At 42.7% G+C, this 19,772-nt stretch overlaps 1 protein-coding gene across 1 annotated transcript in view; it reads left to right on the top strand.

The window, feature by feature from the left end:
• Window positions 1-12,764: 12,764 nt before the first annotated feature.
• Window positions 12,765-19,772, top strand: part of LOC311486136 (transmembrane protein 266-like) — a gene marked incomplete at both ends in the record, with an annotated part of 30,977 nt that continues 23,969 nt past the window's right edge. Inside the window, one exon of the mRNA XM_084541898.1 lies at window positions 12,765-12,985. Coding sequence (XP_084398024.1) covers window positions 12,765-12,985 — 221 coding nt within the window. The remainder of the gene's footprint in view (window positions 12,986-19,772) is intronic.

Raw genomic sequence — 19,772 nt, 5'->3', positions numbered from 1 at the left:
TGCCTTTAAAGCCATCTCCGGTCGTAACGCAGCCTCCCTCGGTTGTAACTACAGGCCTACTACACTTAATTCAGATCACTACTTTTCATTTTTTATTTATTATTTTTTTTATTTTATTTTATTTATTTATTTTTGCTCACACCCTTAAATCTGCTCCTCAGCCTATAACGTCTTCCTCAGCCCACGTCCAGGCGTGTTTAAATAAAGGAGGAGACGCCTCGGATTGATTGATGTGCGCTCTCACCATGGACTGGCTGATACCGATGAATGACAAACGGTTAAGCCAATTGCTGTAAAGGCAATTTATATTCCCATAGTATCTTTATTTTGGGAAACCATGAAAAAAAAAAAAAAAAAAAACGCTCATGACACGGAGAGAGACGACCAACCAGGCGTAAAGCTAATAAAATCATCCGTGGCGACAATCCGCTCTCAAATTGGCCTCAATCGGGGACTGGGAAAATTTACTCGCAGGCTTTCTTTCTCTCTCTCTCTCACTCACACACACACACACACATACACACCCCACGGCAAACATTTTTAGACTGCTATGTCGTGACCGGAGCGATGCAAATGTCACACGATTCATTGGGTACTGTCAGTCTCCGGCACGAAAACGTCAATGTTTTGGTGGCCTTTGGATGAAATTCGCTGTTTTTTGTCCGGCTCCTGCCGTGGAAGGGGGTCGGTAGAGACCCGAGGCTTCGCGGGGCTCGTTTCAGCACCTGGACAGCTCCCCTCGCAGGGTTCCCCGCTGCGCTCGCCGGGGAAACCCTCGGCTGGGGAGCGGAACCGGGGATCTGGATCTGGATCTGGATCGACCCCCCCCCCGGCAAATCTGTGGCCAGCGGGAGACCGCACTTTTTAAAAAAAAAAAAAAAAAGGGCCGTTGCGTGATCGCTCCGATTACATCTTAAAAGCTAATATGATCTTGCCGTGTGACGATGCTTCTTGCGTTTGAGCTTCAGCCCCTCTTTTGGTTTTGCACTGAAATCCGAGCAGCGCAAGTGGGAGCAGCGGAAGCAGCAGCAGCAGCAGCAGCAGCAGTGGTGCTCGTCCAATGCAAAAGTGCTAAGGATAGCTGCAGCCTACACACACTGCGAGCCTGCTGCTGCTTCACTTACTCTGATCACCACCGAGGGAGACATTACTATCAGCGAGGGGGCAGCGGGAGGCTCAATTACCCGTCAACAATGTAAATCTCGCACAGGTAGGTCCTTTGCTCCAGATTAATAATTCATTTATGTACAGCGAGGGGCTCTCAGTAGTTGTGCGCGCAATTCCTTCCAGTTTCTCTTGACACCAGCAAGCAAATCAGCTTTCATCACCGGTGCTATTATTACTCTGATGGTGGGAGCGTGGGAAGTCTGACACGCACCCAAACTCCATGCAGTTTGGAGAGCAGATGGATGCTTTAGGAACGTACTCAAAAGTTATTTCATTTTTTGGGTGACTACTTGGAGTATTTAGCGTGTTCTTCAACTTCTCAAAATAATGCAGATGCAAGGTTGTGGCTGGTATTAAGGAGCTCTGTTTAGATAGCACATGTTTAAAAGATATCAAACAACCCTCATGTCAGATTTGTGTCCTAACTGATCCAAAGCTCAGAGCTAAAATCAAAAAGAATTTGCCTCAGACATCATCCTACAGTTGGATCAGCACCGGCCTGAACATTATACGAAGAATTTAATGCAAGGCTTTTGTGTGGGGTTGCATTAGTTGTAGCAGTCTGGTTTACGTGCCACTGCAATAATGCACTCCCAAGTTGTCCTCTTGCATTAAAGGCTGTGTTCTTCCCAGGTTCGACATGAAAGCAGCATCTCTCAGGTGGGAAGGTGAACTGCAGCACTAAAACAGGCAGGAGTGTGTGGAAACCTCGTGACTACTACCACCACATCTCTCCTCTCTCCATCACCATGGCTAATGCTGAGTAAGTACAGTGTACACACTATGTTTGCCGCTGATCTCCTTGTCTGCCTCGCTGTCTGTTTGTGTTTGCTTCCTCACACATGAAACAAACAGTCAAAGAGTGACAAATGGAAATGTGTCATCAAATGCCAGAAATATGTCAGCAGAGTCATGCACGAGCAACACTGTTTCTGATTACTTAAAAAAATTCCCTCCTCTTCCTCTTCTTATTGCGCTTATTTTCCCAGCGTGCCCCTCTCTTTCGCTCTTTCGCCGTTTCCGCGTCTCCGCTTTCGACAATAATGACCTTTGTTCACGCAGACACTGCCTCCGTTGAGGTGTCTCTGACCCTCGTCACTCTGAATGCACAAGCACATGCCGGGATGCAGATTCATGTGAGCCCACCTGCGCACTGCTGACTACAGAGCGTTTATTCTGCAGCCGCAAACACGGATCACTTTGTTAATGCCTTCTGTGGAACAGCGTCCACCAATATCGATTACAAACCAACACATTTTTCCCTTTCCAACGGACCATCCCCACCTCCGGTTTTCTCCAAGCTTTGCCTTTTTAATCTTCGTTCTCCAATCTGTGTGCCGAGAACAGCTGATGCATTACTGAGGGAACATGCTGTGGCCTGTGTGTAGGTTTGTGAGTGCGCGTGAAGACAAAGTAAGAGGTATGGGAGAACCGTGGAAAATCATTATTCTTTGTCAACTCACAATTCTGCTGCTGCGGTATGATGCTGTAATTTGTCTTATCTTAACTAGCTGCATTTATTCTTTTGACCTAGATGAATCGCCTTAAATCATTGCTCCATTTGTGCTTTTCTGAGAAAACCAGTTCTGCTCGTGGTCCCATACAGAGCTCAGCTCAGCTGCTCTCAATAGCAATGCCACATCACGCTGTGTTTAAGGAGAGAGGCATCCTAAAAATGATGACTACGGTGCACACTCGATTCAGGCGGTACACCCGAGAGAAAGTTTCGGCATTAAAGACTGATGACCATGTCACTGAGATTCATTAGAACCGAATATTCTCACTTCAGAAGGAAAGTGAGATGATCCAGCCAACTGTGAAAGAGTTTTTCCTTTTTAAAGCCATCGTTCATCACCTTGCTTTTGAGGTGGCACTGGGTTTATATACTGTACATCATCTGTACAAGTTGGGGTAAAGAAAACCTAACTTTTGTTTTATGTAGATTCATTCCGTTTGGTTTTCAGTTTAAAAAATGTATTGGTGTCAAATTCACCTCTTATTTTCAGTGGTGGAGGCATTATGCAGTTTTAAGTAACGGTACAGTTAGACATAGCTGGAAATTAACAGCGGGATCGTTGTAATATTTCTGTTAAATGTGGTGGAGTACAGAAAGACCACTGCTTGATGTTCACCGCAGCTCTTTGTCTTCTCCCCTAATCATTTCTGAGGTTTGCTACTTCCCCCTGTTTACAAATCTGAGCTAAAGTGTACAATTTCATAACCAAACTGCACACAGTAAACTGCGTGATAGTTTGGTTTTTCCCTTTAAGATTATGATGATTCGTCTGCGCTAGGAGGCCCCCTTTATTTTTTTCTCGCCATGTCACTGTTTACACTGTTTTTTGTTTTTTTGCTAGTGAGAGGCTGGATAGTTGTGCCTCTTTTGTTTAGCGGGTGATGAGCACATGGTGTCTTTCTGCCTTCTGTGAGAGATGCTCTCTATCAGTGGCCGGCTACTCTGCCCGACTGACTCTTTTCAAACACGTAGTCAAACATGCAGACTTCTCTGCAGATCTTGCAGGTCAAAATCATTTTGTGGAAAGTGCCACTTAGTTTGCTGAAACATAACTCAGGCCATATTTAATTTTAAAGCGTCCCTAATGAGTCCTTCAACGTCCCGATCACTCTTGTAAATACGTGTCAGTGTTGAGTTAATGGCACACTATTTACAACACACGTTACAATAAATGATGTCTGTTATGGTCTTTGCTTAATGTCTGTTGCAATAAATTTAACAACTTCATCCTAGTGCTGGAGCAGAAGGTCCCTTGCCTGTTTTAACTTTTTTGCTTTTTACAAACAAAAACCTAGATTATATTCCTGCTGCTAACATAATATATATCAACATAATTATTCCATTTTCACACTAATTGGTGGGAAAAGTCCTGCTCCTGTAAATTGTTCCTGGAAATAATATTATAATTTACGCTATTCACTCATTCTTTACTAAATTAAATGGTCAAATTTTACTGAGTTGTTGCTACACATTTGTCCTGCATAGAAATCTATATGCAACCATTATCCTATAGTGTCTCTTATGCAGAAACAAGACAGTCAGTGAAGACAGTTTTAGGAGTCTACAGAAATCTTTATTTTCTCTGTCCAAGTCCGTCCAGACCGGTTTTCCCTTAAGTGTCTGCAGAAATTAAAATAATCTATTATTGGACACTGACACAGTGTAAAAAGGTCCACGGACCTCTCCATTATAAAGAAGACATCTGCTGTCTTAGTCCTGCCCCGCAAGGGTCTCTGTGTCTCCTGTGTCTTCTACTGTTTGTATCTGTTAAGGTCAGATAAGAGACTGGTCACACCACGGCCAGAACGGTCCATTGTGCGGTCTGCCAATTCATCCTAGGTTAATCTGTAATATTATTAATGAGCTACTGTGCCTGGCAGACTTCATTAATATCCACCGGCATGACGTTATGCAAGTTTTTCTCTGGAAGTTGTAGTCGGCTTTCTAGGAAATTACTTGGAGCAGTTAGTGAATTGTGTGGAAGTGACAGGCGGCACAACGTCTGCGTTATGTTAAACACCAAGTTTTGCTGGCACGGTTGCAGTCTTGAAAGGACGGGAGGCGCTGGGTGCCAATAAATTCAATTAAGTTAAAATTCCCCCTTATCTTTGACCTTTACCTTCTTATGAGCACAAAGGAGATGTCTTTAGCTCGCTGCGTTGTCGCAAATACACATCAGATAAATACATTTCTCCTTCAAACTGACACAAGCACTGCGTCTACAGGATAGACGTTGTGGAACAGTTTGCACTTGGCTGTTCAGGACTCCTGTGCAACGATGAGCCTGTAACACTGATGCACAATGATGTCGAGCTTCTTCAAAGTTCTCCATGGCAGCTGGTGGGAGCAGTGAACATCTGCTTTATCTTCTGGCCAGGTTTGGGTGTGTTCTAGGTCCTCAGGCGCCGTGTTCAAACACCCCAGTCTAACATGTGCGTGTTGATCTTGTAGTCCACCGGGGCCTTGGACAGAGTTGAATGTGTTTCTGGATAAAATGCGCCCGGGATGTAAATATCTACTCCCCCCCGGAAAGTGCATTCGTAAAGCTTCCGTTGGGAGGCGACAGGCAGCGTAACAGTTTTTATGTTTCATTTTCTTGATGGATGCATTTGTTTACACTATGTATCAACACACTAAGGCGGACCATGTCAGGATTTCTATTTTATATTTCCTCACATCCCCATTTCACGGCAACATTTTCATCTGCGCTACACTGTGTGCTACCTGATACACACACCACATCTAACGCCTCATGTACACCGTATCACTGCTAATGTGATGTAATGTAGTAGATCTTATTCAAAGCAGACCTGACCTTATTGTTATAATTCAGAGTTTACTTGGAATGTATGAGTTATGAATGGTGTCCACTTAAAGTTTAAATATGATATAAAACCAGGAGGTTCAAACTGTCTTTCCTTCTTGGGTGTCCATAGGATGAATTTTTAAAGCCATTTTATTAGAAATATGGGCCCCACAGCCCCCAGACCACTTGACAGTCCCCTGGCGTGTATGTATTGAACCAGTTGTTTGAGGGAAACACAACAGAAACAAAGGAGAGTTTATTTGCTTCGAGCTAAAGCCCCGTATCTGCATGTTATTATACTGACAGTGACATAGCGTCTTAGTTCAGTGTATTAACATGCTAACATTTGCTTATGAGCAAACAGATCCAAATTATTCCCTTTCCTTGTCCCATGGCTGCTCGCGAGTCCGTCTTATTGCGTGGGGTCAGGAGGGTCATCGGTGCGACGCTTCCACTTGTCTGAGGAGGAACATTCTTCAGAGCCACTAGCCCCCCAGTTACTTACATGACCTTCTGTCTTAGTCAGTGAAAACCCTTGAGCAACTTTTGTCACATAATGACCTTTCCTACCTGGCCCACAACACTACAGTCCTCCATTTAATTTTATCTACCACCTTCAGGGAAAACTGCTCCCCTGAATATCACTTCTTTCCTGTGGGTGCTCTTCCGCAATTGCATTCTTGTTAGTCTCTCCGTAAAATTTTGCAATTGCCACATTCTGTTAGATAAGAACATCACGGGGAATCCAGAAAGGTCAGCATTTGTATTAAAGACCTCAAAAATGCATTTGTATTTGCACTCGGATAGAAACAAGGACGAAGAAGGAAGTTGCTGTACGTCGTTTAATTTTATTGTCAAGGGATATGATTTACAATACAATCCATTTAGTTAATCAGTCTGTTTTTCACAGTTCTATGCAACATGTCTGTGAAGGTTCTCAGTCGTCCAGGTGATGGTATATATCCAAAAGACACCTTGAAAAAGGGGCAAGTGGGTTTGTAGGGTTTCTTGAAGATGTTTCACCACTCATCCAAGTAGCTTCTTCACCTCTAAAAGTCCTGTGACATCTGTCCACATGAAGTTTAACCCCCGTTCACACCTAAAGCACTGGAGTCTGGGTCGTGGGTCGTTAGAGTAACATTCATTGGGGAAGGAAAACGTGATCAAAACAGATTCCTCCAGCTACCGGTAACTATCTGGTCTTTAACGGACCCCAGTCATGTAAATTTGGGCAGCAACCACAGATATTCCTTTTTAAACCCCAACTCCCCACCAGTCTTTTATAAGTTAAGAAGCTACTCTGGACAGCTGGGATAAGCTCCAGCAGACCCCCGCGACCCTTGACAGGAATGAGCGGGTACAGAAGATGAATGAATGAAGAAGCTACTCTGATGAGTGACGAAACATCTTTGAGAAAAGTCCAGTTGCCCTCGTTTCAGATTGATCTTTGGACTTCTATGCAACATTAATAATAAAATTGAGATATATACTGTTATAGATTAACTTTCTCAGTCAAGTTTTAACTATCATCATGTGGAATGGAGTAGCGAAAAAGGAACTCTGAATGAAATATCACAAACCTCTCAAAATGCGTGACTTTCCACATCACTGTAGATAAGAAACTTGCTGAACATCGTGCAAATCCACGGCCTGGGTCAGCACCTTTTTCCTGATATCTTGACTGTCAGCCAGGCAGAGCACCAGGCACATCACTGTAAGCTGTGGGGCCAGCGGGCTCTGGACAGCTTGTGTCTGTCATGAGTAGTTATGTGTACGGCCCTGATTGTTTGGGAAGAGAGCCAAACCTGCTGCTGTGCCGTGGATGAGCGGTGGTATGAATGAGATGTTGTTTGTTGTAGAAGTGTGTAGAAAACAACATCTGTCAGGTGCGCACCGTGCGCCGTAAGACTGTACGTCCACAGGCTCGGAGTGGGAATCAATTATTTTCCAAGTAAAAGAAGTGTACAGGAATTTGCACACTGACAGCTACCACAGTGCAACGATGTACGGGACCGTCCTGACATAGGTTTACTGTCATGGGACACATGCTAACACATGGTATCTCCTTGGTTGGTTGATTATTTTTTTAGTGCAGCACTAGTTGCAGATTGAAATCAATAATAGAGATATCTTTGTGGAAAATCCCAGATGTTCTCCTTTCCCTATAAACCAATATCCTAATATCCTCAGGCAAGGCCCTGCTGGCTTGTTTCAAGCTTTAGATTATTCACGACCGGGTCCGAGGTTTGGAAATGTGGGGTGTCCATACTTGGAACTTCTCAGCTATGCTCTCATTCAGTTCGTTTTATTTGTATGCATGTATGTACTATAATCATGAGAATTTCTGAAAATGCTGCCTCCTTATATTCGGCATAAAATAAAATAATGCAATATCCATTGGCTTTGCTCATACAATACATATTACATTACTGTACAGGAGTCAACACCATCACAGCCTCTAGTGACTGTCTTTTGGACTATATAGAGTATGTATCATCAAAGAAATGGAAGGCCGTCTTGCCAAGGGAAATAATCCCGTCAAATTGGGATGAGGGCTGCAGCCCTTGAGACTAGACTGCAATAACACTTCTTGGAAGCAAAGAGGTTGTTTTTTTATTATTATTATTATTGAAAAACAAAAAAAAAACTATGAAGTTTTATGCTATACATGAAGAAACAATAGACCTCTCTGACCTCCTTTATTGGATTTAAAGACACTTACACCTTGAAATCAGTATAATGATAAGTCTGTGGTTATTTCTGGCAGTTATTTTGTACTTAACTGTTGGTAGTAACTTATTTTTTGTTGAACCACTTTTTGAGCCTTTATCTCGTGTTTATTAGTGGTTTGTTAGTTGTGGAGCGGACCACCTGCATTTAAAGCAATGCAGCAAATTTGAAATTTGAAACATGGCCCATGGATACATTCTCCCATAACGCATGAAAATATAGTTAACAAAATAAATATGATTTTTGCCTTAAAGCTACAATCTGGAACATTTATTTCCACCTGAGAGTATTCACCCTAACCCTAACGTTAAATGGTGTGTACGATGCCCACAGTCTGCCGTCTTTAAGTGTTCTCTGATCGTGAAAAGCCACACCATTGGTAATCTATGTTTCTCCTCACCATTGATTGCTTTATCTTTAGACTGTAAAGCTTTCAACAAAAGCCGAATTTTCTCTCTATCTGGAGCATCAGAATATTTTCTTGGATGCTTTGTCGTTCTATTTAATTCCTCATGCCTGGCAGGTTAACAGAACCCATAGAACGATAGTTACATCCATAACTTGCCTTTCCTCATGAGGCTCCAGGAGCTTCTAGCTGCTGTAGCCTGCTCCTTCTCAATCCCTGTGATTGTTCCCTTCCTTAAATCCGGCAAACAAGCATTGCTGGGCGACGTAAAATCCAACTTTTGATCCTAACATATTATGTCCCTTTCCATGGAATACGTAGTTTGTGCACGTAGTACTTTTTGCAATCCGTGAGCTGATAGGTTTCCTCATTATTGTACCTGTTCGAGGATACCATTTGTTTACAACAGCCGTAACTCCTTCAGTGGGTTGTTGTGTGGGCTGATGATGTTCACCTTACATACTTTCCAGTTGCTCTCTTGCATAGATCAATGGGTTGAGGTTACTCTGCTTTACTGCTCGTTCTCATGCTCGTTATTGTTCATATAGTCTATGACAGTGGGATGCTTTTGGAACCCTTTTAGCTGTTCAACATATAACTATAGCAAAGTGTGTCATTTGGATTGGTGTAGTGTGTACACATTAGCAAGAAAGAATGCAAATTGAACATTTTCCTGGCAGCAGTTTAAAGTGTAAGTGGTATTAATGTGCAGTTATGACAAACATCATGCACTTCAGTGAAGAATAGTGCAAGACAAAAGCACGGTTTATGCCGCTGCGGGACATAGGTGGCGTAACCTATGCACATAGCCTACGCTGGTGTGAGCCATTTATACTTGTGTGCTTGTCAGTCTGGCTCGCTCTGTAAAAACGCCACCCTTTTTTTGTGTCTTACTTCCTACTTCACATTCAACGATGGCAACTGAAGCTTTCTCTGAAATTTCGCCGAAGATGAGTCACACAAAAAAAATCTTCAGTTAACCTTTCCTCGATGTATTCCATCTTTATTGATCCGAAATCAATTCAATTCTAAAAAATTGCAGAGACGGGGAAGCAGCCGGAAATACTAAAGCGGAAACACGCAACTACTAAGTGGACCAATCACAGCTCTTGCAGTGTGAATTACTATGACGCGTAGTTACATGTCTGGGGAGATGCACGTCAGGCCATGGTGTTAGGGTCTGTTTTCTGTTGTTTAGTCTTTCAAATATATGTTTATGGTTCAGTTAGGTGCTGTTTGGTGCTTCAGACAGGCACATGTTTTATGTTCACTAATCTTTTAAATGTACTTCCGATGGGAATTCGACTGGTTCCTTGTTACCCACTGTTAAGGTCACAGTGAGTCAGAGTCGACATCAGATCACCTTTGGTGGCTTTGGTGACTTCATCATGATTAGGATGAAGTCACACACCCACCCACACACACGCACACACACGCACACTGCACTCTTTCACAGTGATTGGAATGCCCTCTAACAGGTCACTCCAGATTGCATCAAAGGTCTTTAGGCATTGACATTATCATTGTATATATTTTAGTAAACCAAGGTTGTGTTGTGGACAGCGGGGTCATGCTATGTGAGCATTATCTGCCTGCATACCTATCTGTCTTGTTTGTTTATCTTTCCTAAAGGTACACCCGTCTGTCAGATAGCTTGTCTCTCTTTGTTGTAATTTTAGGTCACTTGGTCCCACAGAATTTTTAAAGATCACCATAGTGGGATAGAGCGTATCTTTTATCTGGATGTAGCCAGTGACTGCTGGGAATACCCTTATTCTTTCTCCACATAACCACTACCGCTTCCTCTTTCTCATCATCTTGTCGACTCTACATTTCCTTTCCCACTTTGCCGTGTCAGCCTTCTTTCCTCCGCTCTCCTCCCTGACCCTTTTCTCTCTGGCTTCTTTTCTGTCTTCGCTCTTGCTTTTTATGTGTTACCTGCTCTTCTCACTTCCAGTCCTCGTCCTGAGCCCATGTGCTCTTCTTTCCTATCTTGTCACTTTTCCTTGCACCTCTCTCTCTCTCTGATTTCAACTGTCCCCTGTCCTTCTTGTATAACCCCTGATATCCATCGTTTTTCTCCCACACGGCTTCCAGTTTTGACTCCCTTTGACGTTTGAAGGAGAGTGGGGATCCACTCAGCTGACAAAGGGAGAGGCAATGACGTCACAGCAGACATGATACACCAGCATCTGCTCTGGTCTAAAAATACACACCACAGGGCACACACAGTCAGTCTGCAGCTGCACTCAGCATTTGTTTCCACCTCCACGCTCTACTGAGATGGCCCAGCTTTTACACAACTGGGGCTCGTGGGCACGCTGGGCTACATGCTGCTGGCCTACAACTGAGCACCCTTGATGTGATTAGATATTGCGATTTAAGACTCTAGCTGGGTGAGGGTGTATCTTGGCCGATGTGAACACCAGGGAAGATGGAAGCGTTCTCTCTCAAACTGGTCAAAGCCCTCTTAGAGACCTAATCAGAGCGAAATGGTGAGGAAAAGCCAATACCATCACATTATAAGAACATGAGAATCTCTTTACCTGTCCTTTACTGTAACTATTTATTCATCTAACCCGACTGGTGTATTTTTTTCTTTTTTTCTTCCATGAAACAATTATTTCATAGAAAAATATTTCAGCATTTTATAGTCCTTATAATACTACTGTTCTTCAGAAATCCTGTTTTGATTCCCTTACTTTGACTCATTTCCTCAAATCAGATGGATATTTTTCAGCAGCAGTATTATATCTTTGAAACTTTAGGCATTACTGTTCATATACTATCTATTTATATTATTTTTGTTTAATATTTCCATATTTTCACCCCATAAAACAAGGATCACAACAGATTATATAGAACATTTACAATTTTCTGAAAGACTATCTTATGTTAGTTGTCTGGATAGCTTTCTGAGTAATTTATGAAAAACAATATATGTACTATTATACATGCAGTCAGAAGTATGAACATAGTACGTATGTGAATAAATACATAGGGACAGTATGTTATGCAAGTAGTGCAGCAGTGTGCAGTGCAAGTTGTGCAAAACGGTAATATGATGAGTATGAACACAAAGAGAAAATTGAGAAAACAAATGTACTATGACTACTGCCAGTGCACCCCTTCACGACTGTTATAATGTTCAGTTCATGTTGGAACTGTGTAAGAAATGTGGTTATTCAACTGTGTGATCACTGTGGAGGATGTAATTTGTGGTGCTGTTTGACTGGATTGAATGAAACGCAAACATGTTTCTGTCAACTCAATACAATCCAATAGCACTAAAGCCTCTGAGATGAAAATCAGTTATTCTAAATAATGAATACCATGAACCTCCATGAAGCTAAGATTAAGTGCAGGACTGTTATATCAGAATGCGTTCGTTCTCCAGCCATAAACACTGCTCAGGTGATTTTACTGACTATAGTTTCTCAGTGAAGTATGCATCTGAGGGCTGAAAATGATCAGATTAAAAGTTGTAGAAGCACTAATCAAAGCAGGCAGGAACCGTAACCTAAAGTTTGAACAGAAAGAGACCTTTATAGTTGTATACATCAGTCGTCGATAAAGTTTCATTACACCACTATCTGCAGTGTAAACAATAAAATAAATGCACATCAGTCAGTATTCCCAGTCCTGCCTCTTTTCATTGAATTAATGAGAGTTGTTCTGTTCAATGCTGAGAATTACGTTTTAAAGGCTCAAATGATTAAACTGACTGGAAGATTTCTGGACAGTCGCAGCAACAAATACTATACTCTGTCCATTTGAGCAAGGCACAGTGCCTGCTATTCCTCTGCTCCACTGGGGGGATTGAGACTTTAGTAGTTTCCTGGTGATGAATGGGTGTTTGTGTGTGTCTGACCCCACGTTAACTCCCCGAGATCAACACCGTAAATAAGAGCGCGTTCTTAGTGTAGTTACTGGGTTGAATAATTATATATACTATATATTTTTGGGATACTTAGATTCTTGATAATTGATGCGCCATTTTTGACGTCTGAACTAATGAATATTTACCTAAAATGTTAAAGAAAAAAAAAAAAATATGATGATATGACATATGATGTTTCAATACACATCTGAGAATTTGTATGAAGTAATGAATGTCTTTCTGTTTTCTTTCTCCATGTATGTACTGCTGGTGTTGGCATGGAAGTAGGGAAGTGGAGCAGGCAGGTCTGTCAGATTTGGAGATCATCTCCCAGCCGGTGGAGGATGAGAACCAGTGCCTGGCTCCTCCAGTGCAGCTGGTGAGTTTTGGCTACAGAGATCTGCCTCTCGCCGCTCTGGACCTCTCTCTGGCTGGCTCGCAGCTGCTCTCCAACGCAGATGAAGACGAAAACAGGGATGGGTGAGTGAAGCCGGTGTTGCGTGGCGAGTTCCTTGTGATATATAATTTCTTTTGTTTATTCTTTTTTTAAACACGTCCAGCCCCTGTTGCAATGTGTGAGTGAGTCACATGCGGTCGTACAGGGTTAGATTTGTTTCTCTGTGAACAGCTTGGCCTCATAGAGGGGTGGCACTGTGGTTTTTCTAGGTGACTATTCAGACAATATTATCCTTCATCTTATGAACACTGGTTTGGAACTCAAACTCAAAAGACTTGACTGCCAAAAACAACAAAACAAATAGAAACACTCCACCAAACATTACTTTCTTCCTGACTATTAGAGGTTATCGTTCCTCTGCCTTGAACTTGTCATGTCTAATCTTTGCATGTGTCAAAAAAACTAAAAAACAACTCGGCACAGTTTGAAGAGTGATTTATTTTTCTTGTACTTGTATATTGTGGTTTTGCTTACTTCAGTTAGCTTTTGATATTATTTTCAAGTCAGATTTATAGTTGCACGTCACTCCAGACCGTACGCTGCAGCCTGTTGTGCACCTCGCCAGAAAATGTCGGTGGTGACGCCAAACGCAACACCTGGCTCACAAATGCATTTCCTTGTTTACGTTCCTCAGCGGCCGGACAAGCACAGAAAATTCACCCTCCCCTTGTCTCCTTTGAACCATCTACTCAGATGTCTCTATTTTCTGCATTGCGGAGATTTCAGTAAAAGTAACTGTTGATCAACATTTATTAGCTTCAATTCCAGCATGAGCCACTTACTTGCAATCATCATAGCGTGACGTACAGAGTGAAACTCCACACAGCTCACTTGCGTTTTAGCCGACACACCAGCCCACAGGTATAAATGCTTCCACTGGCTTGGCCGCTACAGTTTAGTCTCCACATAGAGCATTTGCTTAGTATTGTCTGTTGTCTAAAAATAGAGTTCTGTTCTGCCATTGAAAAAAAGTTAACTCTGCTGATACCATCACTTTTTATTTTTATTTTTATTTTTATTTTACCATATGGATTGTGCTACAGATTATGTGGAGTTTGAAACACATGCACATTATCCAAGCAGATGGGGTCTAACAATGACGTGTTTTGGAGTCTGACCCATGGCACCCGAGACGGCACTATTTATATGTCATTTTATTTTCGGTGTATGGCTGTAATTTTTGCAACTCTTTATAAGCAGTTTCAAAACTTGTTTGCTGTACCACTGTAGGTGATATGCTGCACATCTAGTAGGGTGAGACACTGGCACATTTGGCAGACTTCCATCCACACTCACTGGAGCAGTTATGTGTGACATGACCCCTGTTATGATGGCTATTGTGGAGCAGCAACCTAAAGTTTCTATCTATATTTGTAGCACCTTACACTATATAGTTTTACACTGTATATCAAACAACAGCAACTGCGTCTACAGAGATGCACACTCACATTAATACATGCACACAAGCCCCATCAAGCTTACATAAATGCCACACAGTATGCAAGATTATCATCCATCATGTGTTAAGTCTCCATGCCAAAGTCCTTGACATGCTGTCCCTGTTGCTCAGGATTACGTCCATTTATCATTAAGTGACAACCTCTGGGTTGTCCAGCGTCCATAAGTTAACCGAGATCAATTCATCATTTTCAGATATCCGCCCCTCCTCCTCCCCCTGCTGGCTGACAGTAGGAGCCTTTATTGTAAATGACGTTTTACAGTGCGCGATCCAGAAGCCGATAGTATCACACATTTAATTTCTTGTAAGTACTTATTTTGTACTGTGTAACATTACATGCTGTCACACTGATTTACTTTGTCTCAGAGTTGATCAAAAGCCGACTGTTTAAGGTTGTGTGACGGCATAGTTGATACCTGATTGGTGTGTTTTATTATTTTTATATTGCCAGTCCATACTTTTCTCTGTGACGGGGAACAGTTTGGAAGCAGAACTTCTACATCATCTTCCACATTTAGTTCAAGAGAATTAGACGATGCAAATAAAAAAACAAAAAGAAGAAAATGCAATGATAATAAGTGCTGTCGTTAAGGCTAAGGCGCATGATAACAACAACAACAATAACTGCTGATAACAGTCATTGTGTTCTGCATTTGAACATGTGAGAAATGCCGGTTTAACATATGGATATGAGGTCACATCACAGCCATCCTTTTGATTAGTCATAACATTATCAGTTTTTTTTTCCACTGTCCAGTCTTTCCATGCTGTCCAGCAACTGTGACTCAAACCTGGCTCTTAGCGTGAGCTCTCACTGGGATGCTCATAAACAACATAAGCTGGAGTATAGGATCCAATACGCGCGCACACTCACACACACACAAAACTCAAACTGGTTCTCGGAATGATAGCTGTACAAGAGCACGCAGACGCATAAGCGTGCACACATACACGCACATTTGCATGGCTATCTTTGTGAGGACATTCACTGATATAATGCTTTGCCAGTCCCTTACCCTGACCATCTCAACTAAGTGCCTAACCGTAACCCATACCCTAATTCTAACCAGAACCGAATTGTAACTTTTCCCCTAAAACCAAGTCTTAACCCTGAAACGGCCTTGTAAAGAAGTGAGGACTGGCCAAAATGTCCTCACTTCGATGGTGAAAAACTGGTCCTCAGAAAGATAGCTGTACAAGATCACACTCACGCACATAGACACACACACACAGTAATGTAAATTGCTGAGTGACCTAATAATAACTATAAACAACAAAATGGCCCCGCAATATTTGTTGTCCGTGAAAAATTGGCCCCCGCAACTTAATAAAAACAAGACCGCACAAACACATGCGCACGATCTACCTCATCCAAGTACTCCGTTTGACACCAAATCAGCTCTCACTCCATTGGTTCCCTTCATTTAGCCAGTCATGGCTAGAAACAGATGGATTTCACGTCGTCAACCATCGTTAGTGCCGACACTCACACTGTGCAGGTACTATAACCAGTACAACCCATGTGTCTCTCCTTCCATATCAGGGTCAGTGATAGCATGTTTTTTCATCCCTTTACATAATACATAGATGTGTCAGTGTTTGTTGTGAATGCGCTCTGACGCCTAGGTTTGTTTTTGTTGTTGGGGAAACACTTTGGTGTACGGTGATGAATTATGAATTGAACATTTCTATTGTAGCTCAACCTCTGAAATACCTCTTACCTCTTCTTAAACTTCTCCAATAACCGTCTCACTGTTGTTGAGTAATCACACAATGAGGCCACCAGTTTGTTTAAATGAGCTTGAGTCAGAGGGCAAGAAACTACATTTCTCCTTCTGGTCCAGAAGCTGAAAATGAACCCCTGTTTTAAAAAGGCACAGTAGAGACTGTGGTGAAGGTTATTTTACCAGTTAGCTCAATTTACTCAAAGTGTGCTTGGTGTGATGGGGTCACTATTTCATATTTAAGTCATTAGCTCAAAAGCAGTAAAATGCTGCAGTAAAATGCTGCCAGTGGGAGTTGTAAAAGTCATCATTCTTCCTCACTGAAATTTAATTTAAATCCACCAACCATGAGCTTTACTTATGTCTATGTTACATCTTTATGATAGCCTAAATGCTATGCTAATCATTCACAGTCATCACTATAACCGACCTGTGTCTGACCTCATATTGTCGAGTTTCATTAGGATGCTCCCATACAAAGAGTATTTCCTGTTGTTTATAGGTCTCATACCACACCAGGTGTGTGTGACTGGAAAAGAAGATGGGGCCATTCTGACATTAAGGCCACGTCATTAGAATCTGTGAGATGATGTGAGTGCATCTCATGAATGTGTCACTCAGCCCACTGCCCCTCGCTCAGGACCCAATTCCGTTTTATTTTGTGGATTTCAGCACCGCTGGGCTTTCGGTGATTACGCCTGTGCCTCTGTCTCCTCATTACCGTATCGATCTACCTCTCAAACAGACAGCGGCCGTTAGCCTCCTTAAATGACATTCACAAACGCCACGCCCGTGCACCATCATCATGTTTTACGACGGCCTCCTGCGGCAGTGGGCAGCTTTCTTAAATCAGCGCTTTTCCATCACCTGCCTGTGACTTGACTTTGTTGGGTCATACCGTTGAGTAAGCACCATCAGGCCTCTGCCTGCGTTCGCCTTCAGGATGGAAATGGGGGAAATGGGAGCGCGTCAAGTAGAGTGACCGATTTTTAAACTCACCTTTAGGGAAATTGGGCAAAGGAAATTATCCTTTTTTACGGGTGTGTAGACTGATGAAGTGAAGTTCAGAGGAAGCAAGACGGCAGCGGTGGGACAGAAAACCCACAGCCATCAAAATGAAAACGTATGAGGGAGAAGAATCCCTTGGCTGCTCTGCTTACTCCACCTGGGAAAGTGGATTGCCCGATCACTGGCACCACACCCCCCACACACACCCCTCTACTCCCAGACTGCATTAGCTGGCTCATTGGGTTTCTGAGATAGTGAAGGAGCGTCATGAAGAAAGCTGTGCATGGGAAATGTTTAGGCTTGCTCTGTAGTGATGTTTGGCAAAACGAGAGCGTGCGCCCCTGAAAGTGAGAATGTCACAACCGCGGTAGAGGTGTTTCATCAACGTGGTGATGGTTCATTGGATGAGGGGTGGAAGTTATTTTCACCCGGAGTTTGAGAACGTGTTGCTGTCAGCGGAACTTTTCTCATCCGCTCATTTCAAAAAGAAAGTGGGTGCAAATGAAAAATATGCAAACTAAAAAGATATATTTTCTCCTTAGAAGACGCGGTTTATCTCAAATTTTATGTGCCAGCTTGTGGTGTGTTTTAAAGCTACTCAGCTAATCAGTCTTGTCGACAAGTCCCTGAAATTGAAACTCTACGAAAAAAAAAAAATCACGTATTTACATGCTGGCAGTGGGAAAGAAAGTCAGGCTGTTTTGTTTTTTTTTCTTTTCCCTCGCAGATTTACAGATTGGTTGCTAAACGAACAGAGCTTTGTGTTATTATCGTTTGCTTATACTGTAAAGTCGCAGCGTGTTTCATAGCGGGCAGCAAGCAGAGGGGATTAATCAAGAGAAAATGCTCCCGTGTCAAGCTGCCACAGTGTGATGAAGCACCTACTGTCAGGCATGTTCGCATATCATAGCCTGTAGCATTGTGAAGGTGGAGCTGACCTTACTGCTATCTCTCGTATAGAGCGCTGCCCTCACTTCACATTATGGCAAAGCAGTCACTCTCGCGCGGCCCCTCATCCTTTTCTCTCTCTTACACATATACATTTGCATGCATGAACAGAAATGCGGCACATAGAGGATTTATACGCCGAGAAAGACGGAGAGGAAACAAGGCCAGGCCGGAAAAGCCTTCTCACTGCACTGCGTAGTGGTTGTTATCTAATCCCCTGTAATCATGGTTCACTTCATATTCCAGTTTATTCTGTGCTGTCACACCTCATTAGGAACAATAGTGCTCCTTCATTGATGCCTCTGTACGTTTGGATAGGCTCCTCTTTCTCGCTCTTTCACCACCTTTCTACGTATTTCTGCGTCTCTCCTGATTTCCCTCTGTATTCCCGCTTCTCCCTCCATCAGTTTCCTGCTTTTTTCACCCTCATTGTCTCAGGGTTTTTCCATCTTTTACAGCCATCAATTTTTACACAGAGTACGCCAAAATACCAATCGGCACTAAATGCCAAGAACCAACCCATGTTTTCTAATCCCTGTAAAGCTTTGCACACACACATCACACTGACCCAAACTACCAGAGGCACCTTCACAAGCCTCCAGGAGCCTCCAGGTCCACAACTCTGTGGTAAGGGTGAAGAAAAGTGGACAGGTTGGAGGTGTCCAGCACCCGTTTACCGTATTGTTGCCTAACAGAATGTTCCTATCAGGAGAGAAGTGGGCGACATTGTGGGAGGTGGTTGTTCTAGCTAGCATCAGGGGGCAGTTGCAGTGTTAGCAGTTTTGGCGCCATGGTAAGTGGAGTGTAGTTATTATTAGAGTTGGGCCCATCCATCTTCCTGTCTAAGAAAAATGCTGGGAGGACCAAGGTGGTGTGGGCTACTGTTCAGCACTTTCATGGCCGCCCACTCTCGCCCTAGTCATCAAGCTGCTTTCGTTTGTTTGCTCACTTCAGTTTTTTTTTGGTTTGTTTGTTTTTTTTTTTGGCTGAAGGGTTCTTTTGGTACATTTTAGTTGGCATGTCTGTAGGCTTCTGCTGGAGTATGACTTTGTCACAAACAACCCAAGAAGAAACCTCAGGGCGGAGGATCTGGAGGGCAGGGCCTCGCGGTTTAAACTGGCAGCCACTGACGATAACTGGGCAAATCATTCAAAAAAATATTCTAAATCTTCAATTAGAGTGAAGCACGCAACATTCAAGATGTCAAGTTGGCAGCACCTGGTAAGAAAGCTGAGAGTTTTATTAAAAATTCTGAATAAAACTTTTAACTTGTAAGACTGGACTAACCTAGCAAGTAACTAAACAGAAAATACTTAGGTATACCACTCAATCTTTCCACAGCCTGCAACCCTACACTGATGATTCTGATTCAGGACAAATAGATTTTGCAATAACATTTTGTAACCCAGCACTTGAGATGCTATACTTTCTCAGAGGTCTGATGTGCACGTAGGCAAGTATAAGAAAGGTCATTATGTGGACTGTGGGAAAATAGATAAGAGGAACGAGCTGTGCTTATTATTGACTGAGAACAGGGGGCATGGATGGAAAGTGCACTGTAAAAATAGATTAAAATTCAAGTTGCCAGACTGGCTCTCTAGACCACCCCAACCCGACTGCAATTACACGTGCACACCTGAGCAGTGGAATAATGTCACCCCCCATCCAAGT

Source organism: Chelon labrosus (genome assembly GCF_963514085.1).
Source record: "Chelon labrosus genome assembly, chromosome: 3".
Lineage (NCBI taxonomy): Eukaryota > Metazoa > Chordata > Actinopteri > Mugiliformes > Mugilidae > Chelon > Chelon labrosus.
The sequence above is the reverse complement of the archived record's forward strand: the minus strand, read 5'-3'. Positions and strand labels throughout refer to the sequence as shown.